At 40.3% G+C, this 27533-nt stretch overlaps 1 protein-coding gene across 4 annotated transcripts; it reads left to right on the top strand.

Moving 5' to 3' along the window:
• The first annotated feature begins 92 nt into the window (after positions 1 to 92).
• On the top strand, positions 93 to 27243 carry nlrc3 (NLR family, CARD domain containing 3). 4 transcript variants are annotated; one of them, XM_082544088.1, is made up of 19 exons: positions 93 to 522; positions 2700 to 2855; positions 14645 to 14908; positions 15545 to 17291; positions 17363 to 17449; positions 17691 to 17774; positions 18627 to 18710; positions 18810 to 18893; positions 18966 to 19049; positions 19323 to 19406; positions 19557 to 19640; positions 21049 to 21132; positions 21519 to 21602; positions 22148 to 22231; positions 22465 to 22548; positions 22634 to 22717; positions 26045 to 26128; positions 26479 to 26562; positions 26638 to 27243. In XM_082544088.1, exons 2-19 carry the CDS (start codon positions 2744 to 2746, stop codon positions 26726 to 26728), a joined length of 3393 nt encoding a protein of 1130 aa, XP_082400214.1. In that variant the 5' UTR covers positions 93 to 522; positions 2700 to 2743; the 3' UTR covers positions 26729 to 27243. The 4 variants fall into 4 exon arrangements, 3 of the variants coding, with proteins under 3 accessions (XP_082400214.1, XP_082400216.1, XP_082400215.1); XR_014278449.1 differs by lacking the exons at positions 26479 to 26562; positions 26638 to 27243 and adding an exon at positions 25393 to 25497; XM_082544089.1 differs by lacking the exons at positions 93 to 522; positions 2700 to 2855 and adding an exon at positions 13749 to 14119.
• Positions 27244 to 27533: the final 290 nt, after the last annotated feature.

Here is a 27533-nt window from a genome sequence, read left to right on the forward strand (position 1 = left end):
CTTGCTCTATTACTGCCTGACATGTTAGCGACCTGAAGCTCTTTGTACTTCCTCCTATTGACCCTTGATATGTCGTGTCAGCCCTCTGCCTGTGGTTTGACAGCATCTGCACAGTCGATGAAGAGACGAGGCCTACAGTGCGGTTTTCAGGTTTTGGAGAGCGTGACTTCGTCTGCACACACAGGAAGCAGTTACTTTTTCTCTCTCTCTTATTGTCACTGTTCAACCTGCCAACCACAGTGCAAAAATGCAGATGAGGCACGACACCGGAAAGGAGGTGCAGCACGAAGCGAATCTCCAGCAGCAGACTTTAGACCTACTTCAGCCGCTGTGTGTTTGAGGCTCACTTCACTCGCCTGCCAACTCAAAGTTGTATTATAATCTTTAAAGATCCGTCAAATTTGCACTTCTACTCTTCAGATATGTGTTTTCTGTGATAATCATGTGGCTACTTTATGAGACCGCGGTAAAGGAAGCATCTTTCATCCTTTGAAACGTTCAGACAACCTCCTCTAACCCATGGTGAGTCACTCGAGTTTTCCTACTTTTTTTGCTACAGAGCGTCTGACTTCATGCCTTCAGCAGCTTAAAGAGTCGTAAACGTTACTTTTCCATCATGGCTTTGAGTCAGCATCAGCTCCTGCTAGTGAAAATAAAGTATGCATAATCTTAACAGGCTTTCACTTACTTTTACTATAAAATATGATACATTTCCAGCAAACTCATATTCCTGGGTTTTAATTCTTGCTGTGTAATGCTGGCATTCTTGAATCAGCACATTGTGCTACTGTAATGTGTGTTTTTGCTGCTGCTACCAAATACTGTAGTTTGGAAGATTTCATGCTGTGAGTCTCCTAATGATCTTTACTGACTTATCTGTGCTGGATGGCCTTTTAACAGTGACGTGTACTTTATTTTGTATACGACATAGTTCCGAAATATCACATGTAGGACCTTCTTATGAGGCTGCTAAGGATATAAATTTTACTCTGGCTACTAAAACTGTGTCTTCCTTTTAGAGACATGATGCAATGAGCAACAAACCACACAGGAAAACATTTGCAGTTTCCCGTTTTCTCGGCACAACCTCAAACAAAACTTGAATTTTTGTTTGCACTACTTTCACTCCGCTTTAGTAAAATCGCAGCGGAAACAAGAAGAAGCTCCTTTCACACTTTTCATGTTCATGCAACAAACTGTCAGCTTAATAATGTTTAATAAACTGCGCACAGTGCAGGGAGAAGATATTTACTTTTATCACACAAGGCAAGGTAGATATGGGTACTTCTTTCCTTTAACAAAAGAAACGGCTGTTTAAAAGCATTTTGTATTTACTTGGGTTATCGTTGTCTATTATTTAGATTTCTTTCCTGATCTGAGGCCATTTAAGTGTAACATGCAAAAAAACTAAGAATACAGGAAGGGGGCAGATACTTTTTCATGTGTATAGTTTACATATTTGCCTGTTTAATAGTATGTTTGTCTTCTGCAAAGTGCAGGATGTGCACCAAGCACAACATGACCGTAAATCTGGTTATTTGAAAGGCTGTGCACACTCATGGTTAAACCAGTGGGTGTTTCCAGAGGACTAAACTTGAAAGACCTGGGCACATTGTGCTCATTTCATTTGTCATTAATTTATAAAATCTTCTTGGTTGTTGAAGTTTGGGGATAATATGTAACTCCCCAGCAAAGCTGCATCAACTTAAGAGGCAAACACTGCACAGGATCACCGACAATGTCTAGTAAAGGGATAATAGATTCTTAGTCCATGTTGTCGTGTCAAAAATAGATACAAAGACCACTGGAAAAATAGCTTATTGAAATACAGTTTCAATAAGATATAGACAAAACCGACAACGAGCACCCCCGGGGGATAAACAGACTTTAATATAATCGAGCAGCACCAGCGACTTGGGTCCTTGGGGGGCGGGCAACCTGAATTTATTGAGAAGGGTCTTTCAAGATAACTTAATCAGTAAGTTCCACTCCGTGGTCTATCCTGGCAAAAGAAAAAGATCAAAAAGTCTGATTCTTCTGGTTCTCTACCTATTCCTCATCTCTCATGTAGATCCATTGCTCATAACTCTCCTACAGGGCCCTGCAGACTTGTGTATCCCAAGCCAGTTAGCACATCCTTCTGCCCTGAGAAAGGCCTTAAGGGGGTGCAGGTGGTGTTTGTCTCCTGCTGTGTTCAGAGTCACAAAATCTGCATGTGGTGAAGTCTTCATACAATATCAACACAAACAACAACAAACACAGTGTTCAACTTGTGCTTGTGTTCTCATAAGCTCTCATAAGCATGTGTTACTGAGGTGAATGCAGGTGTACCTTTTTAATAAACACACTGATTAATTGGAGGTGATTAAGTAAATAATAATGATGCTCTGCACACATATTTCTAAAGGAACTGGTCAAAATGATAATGATGATGCTTTAGACTTTGAGTTAAAGGCGAAAATTCATCGTTAATGTGCAAAAAGTTTTTATTAAACTCTAATTAGCAGTTTAATTTCTCACTTTTATTATAAATATGTATTAGGGTTAGTAGTAGCAGTATTATACAGCAAACTCTTCTTCAGAGCGTCAGCAGGATGACTGAAGGCGAAACTTGTTTGATTGGCTTAACCCCCATTGATCACAGCCCATAATGTTCGGTTGCATGCAGTAAGTAATGTGTGTGTGTGTGTGTCACATAGATAAAAGCAGGAGCATCAGCGGTAGACATATATCAGAGTTTCTCATGGAGAAGACACATTACGATTCTATCCTGGACCGAAGCAAACGCATTACGTGGCAGGACGACTGCTATGTGGATCTTCAGTCTACAACCTCATCGCAAGCAGAAACGGAGGGTAAGAGTCGAAGCCACTGTGTCTGTAACGGTTTATTTAGCCTTTCAAAATAATTTTTTTGCAAAAGTTTAATAGTGATCATTCAGACAGCAGCATTTAGTTCAATAAGTCATCATCAGTGGAACTAAAGTGTACAAATACTGGTATCTACATACATACAGGTTTATTTATATATATATATATATATGAATAATGGAGATCTTTCAGGGTCAGACTGAGGTCTCCAGTCCTCAGTGGCTCTTCATTCATCTCTGTGCGACCTCTATAATCCTGTCCCTGTTCTTCTATGTATATGTATATATATATGTGATATATATATATATATATATCTATATATATATATATATATATATATCTCGTCAATCTCTAGCTGTGAGAGCAGTCCCTTCTTTCGAATGTTGGAACACTGAGCTACTAGTTGTTTCGCCGTCATTGTGGATGTTGGATATCGAAGAATCCATAGGTCCGTCATCCTATTCATGTAGCCCCTTCCGCCGGGGTTACTTGCGTAGTAGCATTCCAACAACGCCCTGTTTTCGTCTCTTGCCCACCGATGCCTTCTTGTTCCAGTAGCCCACTTTTCGTCAGGGTGCCCTGGTTCCTCAACACCTGACGCGGACCTTGTTGATCCGGGCGACGTCCGAGCCGGCATGCCTTCATATTTATCTGTCTCGCTCATGTATGCGGTAGGCTCACTTAGCATAGGGGGTCTAGCCTTAGGACCCTTACTGGATACAGACGCCGATAATGTATATGCCTTTGCCTCATTTATTTTTCATATATATAATGTATATATATATATATATATATATATATATATATATATGTATATGTATATATATATATATATATATATATGTATATGTATATATATGTATATATATATATATATATATATATATATGTATATGTATATATATGTATATATATATATATATATATATATATATATATGTATATGTATATATATATATATATATATATGTATATGTATATATATATATATATATATATATATGTATATATATGTATGTATATATATATATATATATATATATATGTATATATATGTATGTATATATATGTATATATGTATGTATATATATATATGTATGTATATATGTATGTATGTATATATATATATGTATGTATATATGTATGTATGTATATATATATATATATATATGTATGTATGTATGTATGTATATATATATATATATATATATATATATATATGTATGTGTATATATATATATATATATATATATATATATATATATTAGGGGTGCAACGATATTCGTATCGATATTGAACCGTTCGATACAGTGCTTTCGGTTCGGTACGCATATGTATCGAACAATACAACATTTGTAATTTATTTTATCAACTTTCCTTCTGACGATGCTGTCTGTGTTGAGCGCTCAGTGAATCTGCGTTCGACTACTCCGCCTAGGCTGCACTGTCCAGCGCAGATCCACTGAGTGCTCCACACAGACAGCATAGTCAGAAGGAAGAGCGCAGGGCAAGCTAGCGAGACAGAAGTTAAGCTCTCCTTGCAAGATGGACCTCCCCCACCCTCATTCAGATCTGGCGTTTGGAATTATTTTGGTTTTCATGTGACGTATGACCCTGAAGGTAAGCGAGTCATGGACTAAAGTAAAACAGTATGTTGGATGTGCCATGCAATGCTCAATTACATGGGTGGGAACTAGTGTGTTAGCGCAGTTAGCTCGTTAACGTGTTAGCCGTCTAGCCCCATGCACGGGGCGATCGGCGGTAGCTCGTTAACGGAGATTTGCCGTGTTGTGGTGTTAAGGTCATTTCAACGAGATTAACCTGAAAGCACTAGTGGGAACACAACGAATATGACTGCACATTTACGCCGACATCATCCTAGTGCAAAGACAAAAACAACAAGCATGCTACTAACTTTAGCCGAGTCATTTAGACAGCTGTTAGCACATGATTCTCCTTATGCTGCTGAGAATATAGCCCAGAAGAAGCGGATAGTATAGCTTTTATTTTGGAAAGAGACATTTCTCTGTAATAAACTCTCTTTTCCAAAGATGAGTGATTCCTCAATCAGATACAGGGCTTGCAATATCGCTAGCCTGACATCCTGGGGCTAGCGATTTTTTCAGTCGGGCTACCCTGCCCGTCGGGCTATTGTAGGAAAAATATATGTCAATGCTTTTGCATTCTTTCAGAAATGTAGCTGGGTAATTATGTCATTGGCATCGGTGAGCCACTGTCAATATGTGACATATTGAAATCGCGTTTGAATTTGCGCTTGTTTTTTTGCTTTCACTTTGCAATCGTGCGAACTGTGTATAGAGAGCGACAGCACTGATCTGTGAGTGATGATAATTTGTGCACCAATTCCTCTGACATCGTCTTATTAATCGTTAGCTTACTATGCAAACATGACAAGTGAAATCTCCCGCAGCAAGCTTAAACATGTTAGAGGTTGATCGCGCAGAGAATCGCTGAGCTTATGTGAGTGAGCGTGTAAAAGCATTTCAGTTCTGCTGAGCCAAACAAGACAGGTCAGGGTGAAGAAGTGACAGCCAAAGAAAAGCTTACCACAAAACGGAGAAGTTATGACAAATCAGACTATAAGGCAAAAAGAAAGTGCAGCTTTATGGTTTCATGGACAAAAGAATTTCTGTGGCTGCAATATGACGAGCTAAATAACCAGGGCTGCACATAAGTGGTCCGCAGGTGCGCATTCGCTGTCAAAATAAAAAACACGCACAAGGGTTAGGGTTAAATTTAAAAACTGTACTTTTGAGTTAAAATATATATTTATAATTTTAATAAATGACAAATTAAAAATGCATGAACATTTTTTTTGTATCGAAAAAATATCGAACCGTGACACCAAAGTATCGAACCGAACCGTGAATTTTGTGTATCGTTGCACCCCTAATATATATATATATATATATATATATATATATATATATATGTATGTGTGTATATATATGTATATATGTATATATATATATATATATATATATATATATATATATATATATATATATGTATGTGTGTATATATATGTATATATATGTATGTGTGTATATATATGTATATATATGTATGTGTGTATATATATGTATATATATGTATGTGTATGTGTATATATATGTATATATATATATATATATATATGTATATATATATATATATATATATATATATATATATATATATGTGTATATATATGTATATATGTATATATATGTGTATATATATATATATATATATATATATATATATGTATGTGTGTATATATATGTATATATGTATATATATATATATATATATATATATGTATGTGTGTATATATATGTATATATATGTATGTGTATGTGTATATATATGTATATATGTATATATATATATATATATATGTATATATATATATATATATATATATATATATATATATATGTGTATATATATATATACATACATACATACATATATGTATACATACATACTAGGGGTGCAGCGATACACAAAATTCACGGTTCGGTTCGATACTTTGGTGTCACGGTTCGATATTTTTTCGATACAAAAAAAATGTTCATGCATTTTTAATTTGTCATTTATTAAAATTATAAATATATATTTTAACTCAAAAGTACAGTTTTTAAATTTAACCCTAACCCTAACCCTTGTGCGCGTTTTTTATTTTGACAGCGAATGCGCACCTGCGGACCACTTATGTGCAGCCCTGGTTATTTAGCTCGTCATATTGCAGCCACAGAAATTCTTTTGTCCATGAAACCATAAAGCTGCACTTTCTTTTTGCCTTATAGTCTGATTTGTCATAACTTCTCCGTTTTGTGGTAAGCTTTTATTTGGCTGTCACTTCTTCACCCTGACCTGTCTTATTTGGCTCAGCAGAACTGAAATGCTTTTACACGCGCACTCACATAAGCTCAGCGATTCTCTGCGCGATCAACCTCTCACATGTTTAAGCTTGCTGCGGGAGATTTCACTTGTCATGTTTGCATAGTAAGCTAACGATTAATAAGACGATGTCAGAGGAATTGGTGCACAAATTATCATCACTCACAGATCAGTGCTGTCGCTCTCTATACACAGTTCGCACGATTGCAAAGTGAAAGCAAAAAAACAAGCGCAAATTCAAACGCGACTTCAATATGTCACATATTGACAGTGGCTCACCGATGCCAATGACATAATTACCCAGCTACATTTCTGAAAGAATGCAAAAGCATTGACATATATTTTTCCTACAATAGCCCGACGGGCAGGGAAGAGATAGATTTTGGTAGCCCGATTGAAAAAATCGCTAGCTCCGGGACGTCGGGCTAGCGATATTGCAAGCCCTGTATCTGATTGAGGAATCACTCATCTTTGGAAAAGAGAGTTTATTACAGAGAAATGGCTCTTTCCAAAATAAAAGCTATACTATCCGCTTCTTCTGGGCTATATTCTCAGCAGCATAAGGAGAATCATGTGCTAACAGCTGTCTAAATGACTCGGCTAAAGTTAGTAGCATGCTTGTTGTTTTTGTCTTTGCACTAGGATGATGTCGGTGTAAATGTGCAGTCATATTCGTTGTGTTCCCACTAGTGCTTTCAGGTTAATCTCGTTGAAATGACCTTAACGCCACAACACTGCAAATCTCCGTTAACGAGCTACCGCCGATCGCTCCGTGCATGGGGCTAGACGGCCAACACGTTAACGAGCTAACTGCGCTAACACACTAGTTCACACCAATGTAATTGAGCATTGCATGGCACATCCAACATACTGTTTTACTTTAGTCCATGACTCGCTTACCTTCAGGGTCATACGTCACATGAAAACCAAAATAATTCCAAACGCCAGATCTGAATGAGGTTCAATTTGCCTATTGCAAGTAGAGCTTAACTTCTGTCTCGCTAGCTTGCCCTGCGCTCTTCCTTCTGACTATGCTGTCTGTGTTGAGCGCTCAGTGGATCTGCGCTCGACAGTGCAGCCTAGGCGGAGTAGTCGAACACAGATTCACTGAGCGCTCAACACAGACAGCATCGTCAGAAGGAAAATTGATAAAATAAATTACAAATGTTGTATTGTTCGATACATATGCGTACCAAACCGAAAGCACTGTATCGAACGGTTCAATATCGATACGAATATCGTTGCACCCCTAATATATATATATATATATATATATATATATATATATATATATATATATATATATGTATGTGTATATATATATGTATGTGTATATATATATATGTATTATATGAAAACACCCAGCACGCCCCTGCGGGCGGTTTATCCTTCAAGCTCGGGTCCTCTACCAGAGGCCTGGGAGCTTGAGGGTCCTGCGCAGTATCTTAACTGTTCCCAGGACTGCGCTCTTCTGGACAGAGATCTCCGATGTTATTCCCGGGATCTGCTGGAGCCACTCGCCTAGCTTGGGAGTCACCGCACCTAGTGCTCCGATTACCACGGGGACCACCGTTACCTTCACCCTCCACATCCTCTCGAGCTCTTCTCTGAGCCCTTGGTATTTCTCCAGCTTCTCGTGTTCCTTCTTCCTGATATTGCTGTCATTCGGAACCGCTACATCGATCACTACGGCCGTCTTCTTCTGTTTGTCTACCACCACTATGTCCGGTTGGTTAGCCACCACCATCTTGTCTGTCTGTATCTGGAAGTCCCACAGGATCTTAGCTCGGTCATTCTCCACCACCCTTGGGGGCATCTCCCATTTTGACCTCGGGACTTCCAGATTATACTCGGCACAGATGTTCCTGTACACTATGCCGGCCACTTGGTTATGGCGTTCCATGTATGCCTTGCCTGCTAGCATCTTGCACCCTGCTGTTATGTGCTGGATTGTCTCTGGGGCATCTTTACACAGCCTGCACCTGGGGTCTTGCCTGGTGTGATAGACCCCAGCCTCTATGGATCTTGTGCTCAGAGCTTGTTCTTGTGCTGCCATGATTAGTGCCTCTGTGCTGTCTTTCAGTCCAGCTTTGTCCAGCCACTGGTAGGATTTCTGGATATCAGCCACCTCCTCTATCTGCCGGTGGTACATACCGTGCAGGGGCCTGTCCTTCCATGATGGTTCCTCGTCTCCCTCCTCTTTCTTGGGTTTCTGCTGCCTGAGGTATTCACTGAGCACTCAGTCAGTTGGGGCCATCTTCCCAATGTATTCTTGGATGTTCGTTGTCTCATCCTGGACTGTGGTGCTGACACTCACCAGTCCCCGGCCCCCTTCCTTGCGCTTAGCGTACAGCCTCAGGGTGCTGGACTTGGGGTGAAACCCTCCATGCATGGTAAGGAGCTTTCTTGTCTTTATGTCAGTGGCTTCTATCTCCTCCTTTGGCCAGCCTATTACCCCAGCAGGGTACCTGATCACGGGCAGGGCGTACATGTTGATGGCCCGGATCTTGTTCTTACCATTCAGCTGACTCCTCAGGACTTGCCTGACCCTCTGCAGGTACTTGGTGGTTGCAGCTTTTCTAGCGGCCTCTTCATGGTTCCCATTCGCCTGCGGGATCCCCAGGTACCTGTAACTGTCCTCTATGTCTGCAATGTTGCCTTCTGGTAGTTCAATCCCCTCAGTTCTGACTACCTTCCCTCTCTTTGTTACCATCCGACTACACTTCTCCAGTCCGAATGACATTCCAATGTCATTGCTGTATAGCCTGGTAGTGTGGATCAGTGAATCGATGTCTCGTTCACTCTTGGCATACAGCTTGATGTCATCCATGTACAGGAGGTGGCTGACAACTGCTCCGTTCCATAGTCGGTATCCGTAGCCAGTCTTGTTAATGATCTCACTGAGGGGGTTCAGGCCTATGCAGAACAGCAGTGGGGACAGAGCATCTCCTTGGTAGATCACGCACTTGATGGTGACTTGTGCTATGGGCTTGGAGTTGGCCTCTAGTGTTGTACGCCACATCCCCATTGAGTTCCTGATGAAGGCTCTTAGGGTCCCATTGATCTTGTACAATTTTAAGCATTCCAGTATCCAGCTGTGGGGCATTGAGTCATAGGCCTTCTTGTAATCAATCCAGGCAGTCCACTAGCCACTGAGCATTGCCGTTATGGGTTGCGTCCTTCTCCCATATGCTCTTCCAGTATTGCTCCGTCTCCAGCCTGGGTGGTGCTGTTCTCTTATTATTATTGTTCCCTTGCCACTGAGAGTACACCTTTGCTGGTTCTGTGGAGAACAGCTGGTTTATTCTCCTGCCTTCTATCTCTCTGGTGTACCTCCTCAAGCGGCTGGCCAAGGCTATGAGTCTTTGCTTGGCAGTTTCCAAGGCCTCAGGTATGGACAGCTTGCTGTATTTCTTATGCACCTTCTTTGTCGCACCTTTCTGCAACTCCGTTAGTTGGCTAACCTCCCTCCGTGCTACTTTGATCTTGCCCTCTAGCCTCCTTCTCCATGGAGGGTACTGCCCCTTGTGGCTGTTCAACTTGTAGCCAAGCATCTCACTGATCACTGCCGCCGTATTGTAGATCAGCTTGTTAGTGTCCTCCTTGCCATAGCATTTGTGTTGTACCTCGTCAATCTCTAGCTGTGAGAGCAGTCCCTTCTTTCGAATGTTAGAACACTGAGCTACTAGTTGTTTCGCCGTCATTGTGGATGTTGGATATCGAAGAATCCATAGGTCCGTCATCCTATTCATGTAGCCCCTTCCGCCGGGGTTACTTGCGTAGTAGCATTCCAACAACGCCCTGTTTTCGTCTCTTGCCCACCGATGCCTTCTTGTTCCAGTAGCCCACTTTTCGTCATATATATGTATGTATATATATATATATATATGTGTATATATATATGTGTATATATATATGTGTATATATATATGTATATATATATATATATGTATGTATATATATATATATTTATGTATGTATATATACTGTATGTATATATTAGGGGTGCAACGATACACAAAATTCACGGTTCGGTTCGGTTCGATACTTTGGTGTCACGGTTCGATATTTTTTCGATACAAAAAAATGTTCATGCATTTTTAATTTGTCATTTATTAAAATTATAAATATATATTTTAACTCAAAAGTACAGTTTTTAAATTTAACCCTAACCCTTGTGCATGTTTTTTATTTTGACAGCGAATGCGCACCTGCGGACCACTTATGTGCAGCCCTGGTTATTTAGCTCGTCATATTGCAGCCACAGAAATTCTTTTGTCCATGAAACCATAAAGCTGCACTTTCTTTTTGCCTTATAGTCTGATTTGTCATAACTTCTCCGTTTTGTGGTAAGCTTTTCTTTGGCTGTCACTTCTTCACCCTGACCTGTCTTATTTGGCTCAGCAGAACTGAAATGCTTTTACACACTCACTCACATAAGCTCAGCGATTCTCTGCGCGATCAACCTCTCACATGTTTAAGCTTGCTGCGGGAGATTTCACTTGTCATGTTTGCATAGTAAGCTAACGATTAATAAGACGATGTCAGAGGAATTGGTGCACAAATTATCATCACTCACAGATCAGTGCTGTCGCTCTCTATACACACAGTTCGCACGATTGCAAAGTGAAAGCAAAAAAACAAGCGCAAATTCAAACGCGACTTCAATATGTCACATATTGACAGTGGCTCACCGATGCCAATGACATAATTACCCAGCTACATTTCTGAAAGAATGCAAAAGCATTGACATATATTTTTCCTACAATAGCCCGACGGGCAGGGAAGAGATAGATTTTGGTAGCCCGACTGAAAAAATCGCTAGCTCCGGGACGTCAGGCTAGCGATATTGCAAGCCCTGTATCTGATTGAGGAATCACTCATCTTTGGAAAAGAGAGTTTATTACAGAGAAATGGCTCTTTTCAAAATAAAAGCTATACTATCCGCTTCTTCTGGGCTATATTCTCAGCAGCATAAGGAGAATCATGTGCTAACAGCTGTCTAAATGACTCGGCTAAAGTTAGTAGCATGCTTGCTTTTTTTTGTCTGCTTCCACTTGTCTTTGCACTAGGATGATGTCGGCGTAAATGTGCAGTCATATTCGTCGTGTTCCCACTAGTGCTTTCAGGTTAATCTCGTTGAAATGACCTTAACGCCACAACACGGCAAATCTCCGTTAACGAGCTACCGCCGATCGCTCCGTGCATGGGGCTAGACGGCCAACACGTTAACGAGCTAACTGCGCTAACACACTAGTTCACACCAATGTAATTGAGCATTGCATGGCACATCCAACATACTGTTTTACTTTAGTCCATGACTCGCTTACCTTCAGGGTCATACGTCACATGAAAACCAAAATAATTCCAAACGCCAGAACTGAATGAGGGTGGGGGAGGTGCCCTGCGCTCTTCCTTCTGACTATGCTGTCTGTGTTGAGCGCTCAGTGGATCTGCGCTGGACAGTGCAGCCTAGGCGGAGTAGTCGAACACAGATTCACTGAGCGCTCAACACAGACAGCATCGTCAGAAGGAAAATTGATAAAATAAATTACAAATGTTGTATTGTTCGATACATATGCGTACCAAACCGAAAGCACTGTATCGAACGGTTCAATATCGATACGAATATCGTTGCACCCCTAATATATATATATATATATACGTATATGTGTGTGTGTGTGTGTGTGTAATAATGGATTGCATTTATATAGCACTTTTCGGGGCCCTCAAAGCGCTGTACAATTCCACTATTTATTCACTGTCACATTCACACACTGGTGGAGGCAGCTACAGTTGTAGCCACAGCTGCCCTGGGGCAGACTGACAGAAGCGAGGCTGCCATATCACGCCATCGGCCCCTCCGGCCATCACCAGTAGGCGGCAGGTGAAGTATCTTGCCCAAGGACACAATGACCGAGACTGTCTGAGCCTCGAACCGGCAACCTTCCTGTTATAAGACGAACTGCCAACTCTTTGAGCCATGATCACCCCCAATATATATATATATATATATATATATGGTAAATGGCCTGTATTTATATAGCGCTTTACTAGTCCCTAAGGACCCCAAAGCGCTTTACATATCCAGTCATCCACCCATTCACACACACATTCACACACTGGTGATGGCAAGCTACATTGTAGCCACAGCCACCCTGGGGCGCACTGACAGAGGCGAGGCTGCCGGACACTGGCGCCACCGGGCCCTCTGACCACCACCAGTAGGCAACGGGTGAAGTGTCTTGCCCAAGGACACAACGACCGAGACTGTCCAAGCCGGGGCTCGAACCGGCAACCTTCCGATTACAAGGCGAACTCCCAACTCTTGAGCCACGATCGCCCGATATATATATATATATACACATGTATACATGTGCACATATACATCTTTGTGGTATGAACACATATATCAAGGTTATCAGCACTGATATTGCTTCATTTTTATTTGATTCCATTTATATCTCAGTACCCTCGATCTCTCCCTGTCTATCTGTTTCAGCTTGCCGTGTTTTTCTTGTTGTCTGTCCTCGTCCTGCGCTGCTGTTCTTTTGTTAAAAATACAATTTATGAATTGACAAAAAAGGACGTAGTGTGTCAGTGATAATGGCAGGATCATAAAATTGACTTTAAATGAAGTAGTTATTTTAACATTAGCGGTGCACATTGTATTCTGCTATTATCAGCAGTGTTGAGCTGCAGAGGTGTCATCTGTAGGACAATCTGATCTCTGTGGTTTAGCTTTCAAGTCTTTGTTTCACCATATGGTTCGCAAACAAGACAACAATGTTATCACGATTCAAGATGCCGACTTCTGCTGTTGGAGAAGAGAATAAGTAGAATTGCATTACAGAAAACAGAATTGTTCTTTTACAAATATGCAAAAATGTTCTAGGTTTACCTCAGTCTGGCAGCTTTATACCTGAAAAAGCGTTAAAGTGTGGCGATGTTCATACTGTGTGCAGTCACAGGTGCTGTTTATGGTTAGTGTGTTTAGCCTGTCACCTAGTAACCATTAACAAAACTTTGAAACAGTGCTCACCACGTCCGCTCGAAAATTTCCTGTAGGGGCAAACCCTAATACTTCTCAGTAAGTTTGCAGGTTTTTAAAAAATCACTTTGATCTCCATCCAACCATCCAGCCGTATGTCGGCTCCGAGCAGCAGTCTGAGCAGAGACTTTGATTGACTTTGAAAGATTAAACAAACCTGTCAATCCTGGGAGTTCATTAGGTAAACACTTGCTTGGACATTCGCCAATTTTTAAGCAGAAGATTTTCTGACTTAGGATTTTTAAGCAAGATCAAAAAAAATGTGCGATCATCGCAGATCCTCAGTTTTCAGGTTTGTATTTCAAGCTCTCCTGTAAACTCGCTGATGCTCTTTATTCTTTCCTGTTATTTTCCCCCTCTTTGTTAGGAAACATTTACACCGTTTCTAAATGACAGCTTGTTGGTTTTGATGTATTATTGAAGTGGTTTTAAGGACACCACAGGCTCCGATTGTGATGTGGTGATTTCTACTTTCCAAGAGGAATGTGAAAATATTTATCTGTCTCTTTGTGTATTACACAACAAAGAAGAAGCTGACGTGTCGGTAATTTTGAGTGTGTGTACACACACACACACATATAAAGATTGGGGGGGAAAAATAAATGAGGCAAAGGCATGTTATTTCTTTAAAAATATGGTGTCCTCTTGTGTGCAAAGTCATTTACCATCATCAGACTTTTTAATGAGAATAAATATCCGACAAAAACACAAATAATCCTGCATTGTCCCAGCTTAAGGAAGTATCTTTGCTCATGAGTTAACACCACAATAATCTCATCAATCATAAAAGTCCTAAAAGTGTTCTGTTATTCTTTAGATCTCGGTTGGATCCAAAAGCATCAAGACCAGCTGCAGAGCTTTATTACGCCCTCCTTCCTGGGGGAGATCTTAAACCACATGAGAAACCTGGATGTGCTCAGTTCAGCTGAGGAGACCAAGGTCAAGGAAGCAGGCCGACTGCAGGATCAGGTTAACATGCTCACCACTATTGTCACTGCCAAGGACAGTCAAGGCTCTGACATCCTTCAGGGTTTTATAGAGAGCTCAGATTCTCAGGTTGCCCAGCTCATCATTAACCATGGTAAGAGGCTGCTACTCTCTGTCCTGTGTAATTCTTTAAAATGGTCATGGGGGGTAAGTAGCTCAGGCAACGAGTCTGGAGGAACGAAACTGCAAAGAAAATAAATCAATAAAATAATATTCTGTAAGTTCTGTCTGGCTCTGCCGGATGTTTCTTCCTGTTAAAAGGGAGTTTTTCCTTCCCACTGTCGCCAAAGTGCTTGCTCACAGGGCGCCATATGATTGTTGGGTTTTTCTCTGTATGTTTTATTGTAGGGTCTACCTTACAATATAAAGCGCCTAGAGGTTACTGCTGTTGTGATTTAGCGCTGTATAAATAAATTTGAATGGAATTGAATTATTTCCCATTTTTGTTTACTAATTAATAATTTTTAAAATGTTTATTTGTTTACTTGCTTGCATATGGAAATATGTATATGAAATGTAGATATTAATACTTTTTCTGCCAGTTTGGTTCCTCCATAGACGTGCGGCTTTTACAAGTGTTTCTATAGTGTTTAGTGTATAATTGTGTAAGTTTAAATGCAAAGCACTTTTCACTCACTGGGATCAAAGCTTAGTACAAAGTTACTCTTCCATATTAGTGTCCTTTTTCCAGAGAATAACCGATGTGAATTTCTTTTGTTTTTGTCTGTAGATGCCATGGTAAAAGAGCACAAGGAGGTCCTCTTACGCCGATATGAACAGTACAGAGACAGAGACTCAATCAGCTGCCCCAGACTTAACATCTCATCAAGAACCTTACTACTTGTCGATGGACTTTCTGACCTCCAACAAAAGGAGCATGACCTGATGCAGGTGGGAGTGACTCGAGGAGAGAAAAGAAATCATCTTAGGCAGCTGGGGTTAGCAAAATTGTTTGAGCCCCTTACCCGAGTCAGTATGCCCCCTAGGGTCTCCCTCACAGTTGGGGTAGCTGGTATCGGCAAAACAACCTGGGTGAGACACTTTGTCCGGCAGTGGTGCCAAGGGATCATCTGTACAGACATAAACTTTGTGCTACCGTTCACATTTGCCGAGCTGAACTTGCTGGACAAGCTTTCTGCTGAGAGGCTGGTGAAAATGGCTTTTCCTCATATATCTGATCCCAGTCTGGTCCTGAACAGCTCCTGTCGGACTCTGCTCATACTTGATGGTTTGGACGAATTCCGCTGCAAATTAAATTTTTCCGACGCAGCTTCTTGCAGCGACCCAAAAAAAGAAGTGCCTATTGACGACTTAGTTACCAACATCATTCGAGGGAATCTGCTTCCCGATATAGCAGTCTGGGTGACTTCCAGGCCAAGAGTAGCTTCCCTTATCCCCGGAGGTCTGGTTGACAGGGTGACTGAGATCCCAGGATTTAGTCCTAAGGATATAGAGATCTTTCTGAATCACCATTTCTCTGAGAAGGATTTTGCCAGGAAAATATGGTCACACTTGGAATCCAATAAGATCTTGATGGTGATGTGCTACATACCCTGCATTTGCTGGATAGTAGCTGATACTTTGTTATACATCATGCAGAATGAAGCACAGGAGAGTCTTCCGAGGACTTGCACTGAGCTGTATGCCAATTTCTGTTCAATGAAAGCAGAATTGGGCGAACCAAGAGGCAGAGAGCCTGTAAAAACGGAGCAACTTCACGGGAGCAATCGGAAACTGCTGGGGAATCTCGGACGACTGGCTTTCTATGGGCTTCTTAAACACAAGTATGTCTTCAGTGAACAAGACCTCAAGAACTATGGGATTGAGCTACTGCTGACTCAAAGCAGTCTCGGTTCTGGAGTTCTTGTTCGAGAGGAGTCAACCATCAACACGACGTTCCGCTTCACACATTTGACTCTGCAGGAGTTTCTTGCAGCTACCTTCTACCATGTTTCCTCAAAGCGGGCAATCTTTGACTTGTTCTCTGAGAGCTCCATGTCCTGGCCCAAGATTGGTTTCCAGAACCACTTCAGAAGTGCCTTTCAGCACTCACAACAAGCTGAGGATGGTCACCTGGATGTGTTCGTACGCTTCCTAACAGGCCTGCTGTGCTCAGCTGCAATCAAACCTCTTGCTGGACTTCTGGCCCTTGGGAAAGACGATGGCAACAACAAGGCATGGGCAGCAGGGTTTTTGCAGGGTCTGTTGGTCAGCGGGGGTGCTGTGGTCTCCCTGCGTGCAGTCAACCTAGCTTACTGTTTACAGGAGCTGCAGCACACAGAGATGCTGCGGAGCGTAGAGGAGGATTTACGGCTCAGCAGTCTAGCGGGAAAGTTAACGCGGCCTCACTGTGTGGTGCTGGGTTACCTGCTCCACGTGTCTCCGGAGTGCAGCGAACAAACCAACCTGACAGCCTCTCTGAACGCCTCGACAGTGAAATGTTTGCTCCCGCAGCTGCTGTACTGTAGGCATCTAAGGTGAGCTTCTCAACCCAAATACATCCAATAAAAGGAAAACTCCAGATTCAGTGGTTTTATCTGCTCATCAGGTTGGAGAATAATCACTTTAAAGATGATGTCATGGAGTTGCTGGGAAGTCTCCTGAGTGCCAAAGACTGCCATATCCAAAAAATAAGGTGAGCCTTTTTTGTGGTAAAGCATCATACGAGGAACAATTGTTGTTCTGAACAACTGTATCACATCAAGCTGCTTTATAAACTCAGACAAACAGCGGAGCTTTTAAATGAAGTTATGATTGACCTTGCTGATTACTCTCAGTGGTTGTGTGATTGTATGATTGGTGAAAGTATAATTGTGGTTGTAATTATTATTAATACTCGAACAACATAAATACAATTTCTTTTATCCCTCCATCAGTCTGGCGGACAATGCCATCAGCAACAAAGGAGCCAAAGCCCTGAGTCGAGCCCTCTTGGTGAACCGCACGCTGACTTCTCTCAAGTGAGATCTGCAGTGTTTGATGTCTGAATGAACAAATAAAACCTTTTGAGTTCAGTATTTCCAATTATCTGCATATAAAGCTGCTGCCCCCAGGTCTGGAAAGTATATTTTATGGTGTCAGTAGCTAGTTTTAATTCATTTATTACAGACACTCAAAGCCAAGTATGCTCTAGAGGAGCTATTCCCAGTCAAGAGTGCTGTGACCCATTTAATAAAACAGGAAATCCCATGGAGCCCCCCCCCAATCTTAAATCTTCACTCTAATCAAAATACAGGAGTGGGAGTATTAAGGCCAATAGGTGATCCACCTGCCACTGGGACACAAGCGTCAATAAAAGAGCAGTGAATTTAGGTCAGAGTAATATCACTAATAACCACCTCCAAGTACCAGTTTTAATTCACTTTTTATTTAAATCAATTAATATAAATAAGTAACTGTACATTATTATGAGTCATTTCAAACTCAATTTCTTGGGAATCACTGCTCTAGAGCTTGGCTAGCTGTTAGTGTGCAGGGTCTCAGTTTCTCTTGTGTCTAGATTCAAAAACTAAGATGGCAGTGGATAAATTGCTCACACTAAAGCTTTAAAAGATGAGTAACCATGACAACATGGGGGCTACTTCCATCTTTTATATACAGTATATAATGTTTTCCAAAAACAGAACTTTGTAATAAAAATGAGTAATCTGAAATGGGGAAAAGGCTTTTAGTTTTGATGTAGTATAGTCATTCAAGAGTTGATCATAATACTACATAATAATAATGCTAAACCTGCATCTTATAATTTACATCTTATTATTGCTAAGTAGAGTTTTAGTAAATCATCTAATGACCTGTTTATGTTGTTTTAGTCTTCGGAATAACAACATCGGCTCCAAAGGTGCAAAGTTCCTAGCAGAGGCTCTGAAAATGAACCAAGTCCTGACATCAATCAAGTTGAGTATAATTGCTCTACAGCTTAACTGACACACCCAGAATTCCAGTTTATTTACTCTAGTTGGTGTATTTGCTCAATTTCCCCGACTTCTCATCAGCTTTCAGAACAACGCCATCGAGGAGGAGGGTGCTCAGTCGCTTGCAGAAGTGCTGCAGTGCAACCGCAAACTGGTGTCTCTGAAGTGAGTTTGGTCTTGTTTACAGATGTTGTTTTAATGAATGTTCTGTAGATTAATGTGCATCTTTTTTTTTAGTATACGGAAGAATACAATCGCAGCAGGTGGAGCCAAAAGGATTGCAGAAGCACTGAAGACCAACCGGACTCTCACAAAGTTGATGTAATGCAGAATTAATATTCATTCAGTGATCTTGGAGATAATGTACTGAACTTCTAGGCCAGAACATTTAAAGACTAAAAGTTAATCATTACTTCTTCACATTTTTGCAGATTGATGATGAGGTGTACAGTTATGATAGCTCATTGACACACTTGTTTGTTACTAGGCTTCATTTGATCTTGTTTACCACCACACCTGAACCTGGTTCACATACTGATAACTCAGGTTTTCTTTCTCCTAATGTGTCGGGTGTATTTGTGTTCTTGTCTGCAGTCTTTGTGGTAATCAGCTTGGGGATAAAGGGACGGTAGCTCTGGCCGAGGCTTTGGCGGTCAACCACACTCTTCTCTCACTCCAGTTAGTATCTTCTGCCCATGAGTGCAATGCAAATGCATTTTAATAGTGTGGGAAGTGACATTTCAATTCATGCACCACAGAAGGGGAAATGGTGTTTGCTTTGAATGCTATTCATTACAGCTGCATTTAACTTTTCATCTCTTTTCATAGACTTCAGAGTAACTCGATCAGCAACAAGGGCATGACAGCCTTAACCAAAGCACTGAGGCTGAACCATGGCCTTGTCTCCTTGAAGTAAGGACCAAGCTTAAAGTTTCACTCTGTTTCCCTATTTGTATTTGTGCATTAACCCAAGAATATTTTGTCTTTTTTGGGAGAACGTGATTTTCCAACAAGCAGCTGTCAGTTAAACTCAGAAGAGAGTTACTTTAGCTAAGAAATTATTTAAAACGCTGATGTTATTTTGAGCTTTAGGAGACCAATCAGTGATCAGGGTCAGTTATTTGTCTTACTTAGCTTCAGTAGGCATCTTGAAGTCCATGCAAGCTTTTCCTCAAGCTTTTCTTTCTGTGCAGATTAATTTTATTAGCACTGAAGAAAGTTAGTATGTTGTTTCCCTCTGCACCTCCGACTCTTTATGTATGGCTAATTAGCTGCAGACTTTGGTTCAACAGAATAAAGTTTAAATGATTTTACAGTTACAGAAGTGCACATGTTTTGGACAATTACAGTTTTTTCACATTATTTTGCCTCTGTACACCACTACAGTGGATTTTAAATCAGTCAAGATGTGATTACAGTTTAGACTTTAATTCAATTGATTTAATTTTATTTACTATTTAGGGATTATAGCCATTTTATATATAGTCTACCATTTTAAGAAGCTCAAAATTAATTGGACTAAACTAAAAAAATTAAATAAAAAGATTGTTTTTAATACTTGGAGGAAAATCATTTGCAGTCAATGAGTACCTGCAGGCATCACCAAATGCTGTTTCTTCCCTTTTTATTTTTACTTTTTCAGAACTGTGCAGTTTCTTTTAGACGTTTCCTGGCGAAGGCTACGTTAGCGTTGTTATTCTTGAATGTAGTTATTTGCACCTTCATTTTAAACCCTCTCTATTTCCATTCATCAAGGCATGTGTTTACTGCAGACTGATATTTATACGCCTACCTCCTTGAAAAACAGTTTTGACTTGGTTAGATGTTTTAAAGGTGTTTGGGTTTTTTTTCCTTTAACCATGGAAATAATTCTGTCATCATCCACTTTAGTTGTCTTCTGTGGTTTTTCTGTTTTTTTTTTGTTGTGGAGCAGGGGGGCTTTGCGTAAAGATGGCTGTAATTCCTGATTATTTAAGGCACAACTTTTGTTAAACACCTTAAAAGAAAACTGAAAGTCTGCACATCATTCACACTTGATTATTTGATATAAAATCCACTGATGTGGTGTGCGGAGGCAAAATGACAAATATTGTCTCGCTGTTCAAAAACCTATAAAACTAATTGTATCATATGTGCAGTATATCTTATCTGTTAGACACATGTGATCAGTATTCATATTTTGTGTCTCAAAAAAGGGAGTAAAAAAAGCCTCTCTTTGGAAAAGGTTTGCTAAATTGGCAGTATCTTGGCATTTTAGTGGCTGTAAAGTTGTCATGCTTGTGTCTTATGTCACTTTTCATGTGTTTTTCTGTCTATTTAGTCTGAGGGAGAACTCCATTGGGGTAGAGGGAGCAAAGAACATGGCCCATGCCCTCCACGAGAACAACACTCTGCAGGACCTCGAGTGAGTCAGCTCGTTAATAGTAGTACAGTATCATCCCTCACAGAACTGCAGGAATACCCAACTGTTCAGTAAATGTCATTCCCCCAGATCATGCCCTGTCATACAATACTGCTGCATGATGAAAAGCACAAAAACTGTGAGATAACTGTTTGTATTGTGTAGCTCTTTGAGGTAATGTGGGGACATTTCCAACCTACTGCAACACTGAGAGCAGCAGCCATATTCTAGTGTTATAATACTTCCTGTAAACACCTTTTTCCAGTGTTATTTTCAAAACTTGAAGCTTCTGTGAAAGCAGACATGTTGAAAACGCTCTGACAGTCTTTGCATTACATACAACAGTGCTCATATTTGTGTTTTTGTTTGCATATTTGTGTGTTTTCCAGTCTCACAGCCAACCTTTTGCATGATGACGGAGTTCAAGCTATCGCTGGTGCAATCAAGTTTAATCGAGGCCTGACCTCCTTGCAGTAAGTGGAGCTTGAATCGGAAATAAACACATCCAAACAGATACACACAAGTCTGAGAGTAGAAGTGGGAGTCTGCACTGCACAGCAACCGATGCATTCTCAGTGATGTAATAAAGTTCTAGTGAACAAAGCAGGATATTTATACCTACATCTTTAAGCACACACTCTACCCATAACCCTGATAAGGACAAGTGGAAGAGAATGAATGGTTAGAGTCTTTGATTCTGAAATGTGGTTGAGCAGAAATTTGAGCTAAATCAAAATAGTAAAGTAAACGATTTGGTTCTTATGTAGCACTTTTCTACTTGAGCTTTTAAAGCGCCTCATTCAACACCCCTCATTCAACCATATTTTTTCGACACCTAAATGCTTTCTAAGATTCACACGTTGATGGACACATGGAGAGCAACTTTAAGGTTCAAGTATACTTCGGCATGCAGAGTAGAGCATCCAGGGATTGAACCAGCAACCTGTTTAATAGATCTTTAATGAATTCAAGTGTATTTGCTTCATACTGGGTCTCTTCTTTTCCTCTCTTTTCACAGTCTGCAGTGGAATTTCATCAAGTCCACGGCCACTAAAGCTCTGGCCCATGCACTCCTCTCCAATTCCACAATGCAACTCCTGGAGTAAGACCAATAAACCTTTTTCACTCCTTTGTTTGTAAATATATCGATCTCAACCAAAATTTCAAAACTCTTTCCTCAAAGCCTGCGCTGATATTACTTTGAGAAAATGACTCGCTCCAGGCTTTGAGTGAACATATTTCATCAGCAACCATGCAATTATGTAAAACTTTATCCGCAAGGCTTTATTGTTATTCATAGCAGTTTCTGTGTGTGCTTCTATTTCCATTCTACAGTCTTCAAGAAAATGCTATCGGGAATGAAGGAGTCACTTATCTTGCTGAGGCTCTGAAAACCAACACGTCACTGCGCACTTTATGGTTGGCATAACGATCATGTCCATCGACAGATCAATCATTTTTGTGGTTGTGGTGGTTGTGACCCTTTTGTGTGACGTCTCTTCAGTCTTCAGGGAGTCTCAGCAGGGATGAGTGGCGCCATTAAAATGGCAGAAGCTCTGATGACCAACCAGACCCTCCAAACATTAGAGTGAGTACAAATTTTACCTTGTGTCAACCTTTCCTTTGTTTTAGCTGCATATCATTGACACGCTCTTCGGCAGTTCAGCTTTGTCAGTTAAAGTTGGCCTAATCAACAGCAGAGTGAAACCAAGCAGCACTCGTTAACTTCTATCTGAAACTAACTGTCTATCTAAACTAACTGCTAGTCTCTTATCTGTCTGCTTCTAAAGATTAATAGCTTTTGATTGGTTCCTGTTATGAACTTTGTTTATCTTCATTTGAGAATCCCAGCATGCAATTTGAATTTACTGATTGCAGTCTGGCAATGTTGTGTCTGCTTGAGGTAGATATTATTTTAAGAAGGCAGTTAGTTGTCTCTAACAGATCACTGACAAGTCACGATTGCGATCACTAGATCAAATGAGTGCGCCTCCCTGGAAACGTTCGTTATTTCCAAATGTTAAACAATAAAAGTGATGATTCATCAGAATACCTCCAGACCTTCTCTTTGTGAATAATGTGAGAAAATTCACCAACTAATCCTCAACCAGATTGAGACTATTTAAGCTCTCGTGCTGCTTGATGATTAAATGACTCAGTGTGTTTTAATGGCAACTTTACTTTTCTTTATTTATTTTCACATGTAATGACTTGTCTATATTATTGTTGATTTACATTCACTCTGATTTTATAGAGTTAAATTTAAACATACCATAACAATATTACAATACATACAGCCATGTGAAAAAGAAATGCAACAATCCCAGTAATGTGAAAAACACCAAACTGCTTCTATAAGACTTAAGAAGGCAGGTGCTGCTAATCAAATACACTTGATTAACTGATCATCAGCAAGTGCGAGCACCTCTGTGAAAGCAAAGGTTTTGGCATTTTGCTGGTTTGGAGAATTCAGGTGTGTTAACACAATGTCACAGTCTTCCCAAGAGTGAACAGCCCACCAGTTTTCCCTGAGGTCAGACCATGCAGTGCTCAAGGAAACTGCAAAACAAACCAAGAGCTACATCACAGACTCTACAGGCCTAAGCATTAAATTTCATGATGGCGCAATGATAACAAGATTGAACCAGTGTGGCTTGTTCGAAAGGGTTGCCAGGACGACACCTCTTCTCTTTAAGAAGTTGCACAGGTTAGGATAGTAAAGTTGTATTTGAACAAACCACAAGATTTCTGGGACTTTGGACCTCATTTACTAACAATGTGCAATCAAAAATACAGACAAATTAAAATCTGGCTGTCGTAGGAAATTTCTACAGGATGTTTAGAATTACAGTTATTTTTTATTTTAAAAAAAAGCCTTGATATTAGTGCTGGATGTCTTTCAGTCTAATTTCTTGGCCCTCTCTAATGGATGCTGAAAAATAGAATTCAGTGAGTTTATTATCACAGATTGACAGATATGGTCCTCTTTGTTCTTTTTCTCTCATTCAGTTAGACTTTTTTATATCAACTTTGAGTTCCAAGCAAGTCTCAGGGGATGTGATATACAGAGCTACTATTTTGTCAGTAGGAGCCCCACTTTTCATTTTTCTTTTAAACTGTTGAAAACACTCTGGAAAGCTGTGCCTTTTCCTCTTTGGACAATTGTTTAAGTTTCTTCAGTTGGATTTTCTCCTGTTTTCCTCTTTTAGTGGTGCACGGTTCTCTCTTGCAAGATAGTAACTGCTTTCTCTGCTTTACCTGGAAGTACTAGAGTTGGATGTCTTGACTGGTCTCAAGACCACTTTTACGTGGTCTTGATCTTGTCTCGGTCTCGACGGACTTTGGTCTTGTCTTGGTCTCACTGTCTTGATCTTGCTGTCTAATGTGTCATGCGCAAAAGCATCAGCTCTAAGAGCCGTGCTTAGAGAGTGCTTTGTAGTGAATCACAAGAGTCGACTCCCAGTAAGCGAGAGCCGGCTCCTCACTTAATTTCCTTTCACTGCTCAGCTCTCACACAGTGGCTCAGCTATGCTCCAATCCCTCCATATTGTGGCCAATCACATGCGAGGATATAGGATAATATCATTATGTGAAAAACAGAGAGGGTGAGAGACGCGGCAGTCAAGTGGAGTCTGTCTTCCCAGTAAGTGAGTGAGACAGTAGACAGTGGTGAGGAGGGCTGTGCGAGTGCATCACAAAAACACATAAATATGCCCGACACCCGTAAACGAATCAGCATCTGGCTGCAGTTTAAAGACTTTTTCGTCTCGGTCTTTGTCTCGTCTCAACTTTGTCTTGGTCTTGACTTGGTCTGTCTTGGTCTTGGTCTTGTCTTGGTCTCGATACCCTCTGATCTTGGTATTGTCTTGGTTTAGGCGGTCTTGACTACAAGTCAAGCACGTACGCCTGAATGACATGGAGACGTGACAATATCCAGATTTTATGGCGATTACAAAGGGCTCTTTGTTCATAAAGAGTCTGATTTATCAACATATAAACTGTGGTAAGAATAAAAACAAGCTGGTGCACGTGTTTCTTAAATCTAAGAGTAATTTTGCATAGCCACTTGTTTGTTTGAATAGAGTAAGAACTCCACGCACATTAAATGAAGCCCATTGTCCTTTAAACAGAAAAGACCAAAGTGGAGATGTTTGGCCACAATGCACAGAGTAACATTTGGGGAAATTTGAACACAGCACAAACACTTCATAACAACTGTCAATCACTGTGTTGGAGGGATGGTGATTTGGCCTTGTTTTGCAGCCACAGGATCTGGACACCTTGCAGTCCTTAGGTCAACCATGACCTCCTCTGTACCTGGAATAATTTTGGAATCAAATATGGGGACCAAAATGCTTCCACAGTGATGTGAGACACTGATAAAAACATGCTGAAATGATTATTCCTGCTAGAGGTGACTCTACAAGCTACTGAAACATGCAATGTAGTTCGTTTTTCATCAGTAATTTGGCATTTTTATTGATCTTATTGTAAATTTAAAATGTAAAATCTCTTTGTTTATTCAAATGGCTTTTTTTGCAGCAGTGAACAAAGATTGGTCAGCGGATTTTAGAATGAGTTGGACTGCTACTTATTTGCTGAAGTAACCAATACAAACTTTCTTCATTAGTGACTTTTTATCTCAAGATTTTCTTGATGGGTTTGTCATAACCTTTCAGGAACTTCACTAAAAGGATAATTAATTTTTTTTTTTGAAGCAACAAAAGAGACAATTAAAATACAATTGCCTCCAGCAGCTCATTGCAAATTGTCGTTTTTAGTCCTGGTAAACAACCAATTTCACCTGTCATTGGACGACACAAGAGAAAAGTGAGAAAAATGATAGAAGGCTCTAGTTTGATGAGACGCTCACCTGGGTGGAGCTCGGCAGCTCATTTTCCACTATGTTTTTCAGTCTGCGTGGGAACACTGTAGGAATGGAGGGAGCCAAGGCCCTGGCCAACGCCTTGAAATCCAACAGAAGCCTCAAGGCGCTGAAGTAAGCACAACTGGAACTTCATTTCATGACATAAACTACATTCGTATATTAAACCTGTGGTAGAAAAGTAAATGCAGCTGCTGATTTCATGCTGCCTGATTTATCTGTTCAATCAGGGCTGAAGTTTATTCTCCCACACTCTCCTCCGCTGTTCATCCATTATTTGGTTAGCTGCAAATAACCCCAGCTACAGAGATGCATGTGTGCTGAACTCCCTGATTTTGTTTTTGTTTTCTTCTGGAATCCAACAGTCATCAATATCCAGACCTTTACATTTGAAATTTAGAGAGTTACTCACAGATATCGCTACATTTGATCAAAAAATAAATCTTCTGTGTGTGATTCATCAGTCTGCAGGAGAACTCTCTGGGCATGGACGGAGCCATATTCATTGCAACAGCTTTGAAGGGAAACCACCAACTGACATACATCAAGTAAGTTTTCTTTTACCGTTTATTTATTGTTATTTACCTGTTTATCGATTTGTCGTATTAAAACTGTTCCTTCAGTTTGCAGGGAAATGGCATTGGAGAATCTGGAGCTAAAGTCATATCTGATGCTATAAGAGCCAGTGCCTCTGGCTGCGTGGTGGACATCTAGCCCACCAGAGAGAGCAGCCGTCACTGAGGAGGGTCATGCTACCAGCACGGGGATAACAGCTGCTGTTGTTATACAAAGCAGATGTAAACTATGTAATTTAACTCATTCTGTATAATAGTTCTGACAAGTTATTTGGTGCATTGCATTTTTATATAGATTATGTAATATTTATTAGATGACTAAACAGCTGTTTTGAAGCTGCAGTTCAGCTTTAGACAAACACTTGAGAAGCACAATATGTAATGTAATAAACACACATTAAGCTCAGGAAGTTAAAGTAGAGCAGAATTCCTCCATTAAGGTGCCATTTTGTACATTTGCTCTGTTTGCACAATTAAATGTGGCAAAAAAAAAAAAAGTAAGTTACTTCAGGAGGACCAAACTGGTTTTATAACCTTTGTTGTTCTATTTGGTTTATTATGCCTGTCTTACAAGTGTTAAATACCAGAAATACTGACATGACACAAATACACTCCAACTGAGCAGAACTGAGTAAAACCTTTTATTTATTCCAATGTTTCTTGTTGCAGTCGACCTTATTGGAAATGAGGCTTTTGGCTATTTTAAGCCTGCATGTTATAGATGCAGTTATTATGATGTTTGGAGCCTCTGAAGACAATGAACTGAGAAGGAGAACATGTATTTAAAATTGTAAGAAGAAAATGATCTGTGTCCTTTGACCCATATTTAATAGTGCTTTGTGGACCATCCAGTTCATTATTTGTCTTGGCTTGTTTAGCTAGCACCTCAGTGTGCCAATAACAGCATATATATATATATATATATACCTGCGAGGAATGGCACT

Source organism: Aulonocara stuartgranti, assembly GCF_965226115.1.
Source record: "Aulonocara stuartgranti genome assembly, chromosome: 8".
Taxonomy (NCBI): Eukaryota; Metazoa; Chordata; class Actinopteri; order Cichliformes; family Cichlidae; genus Aulonocara; species Aulonocara stuartgranti.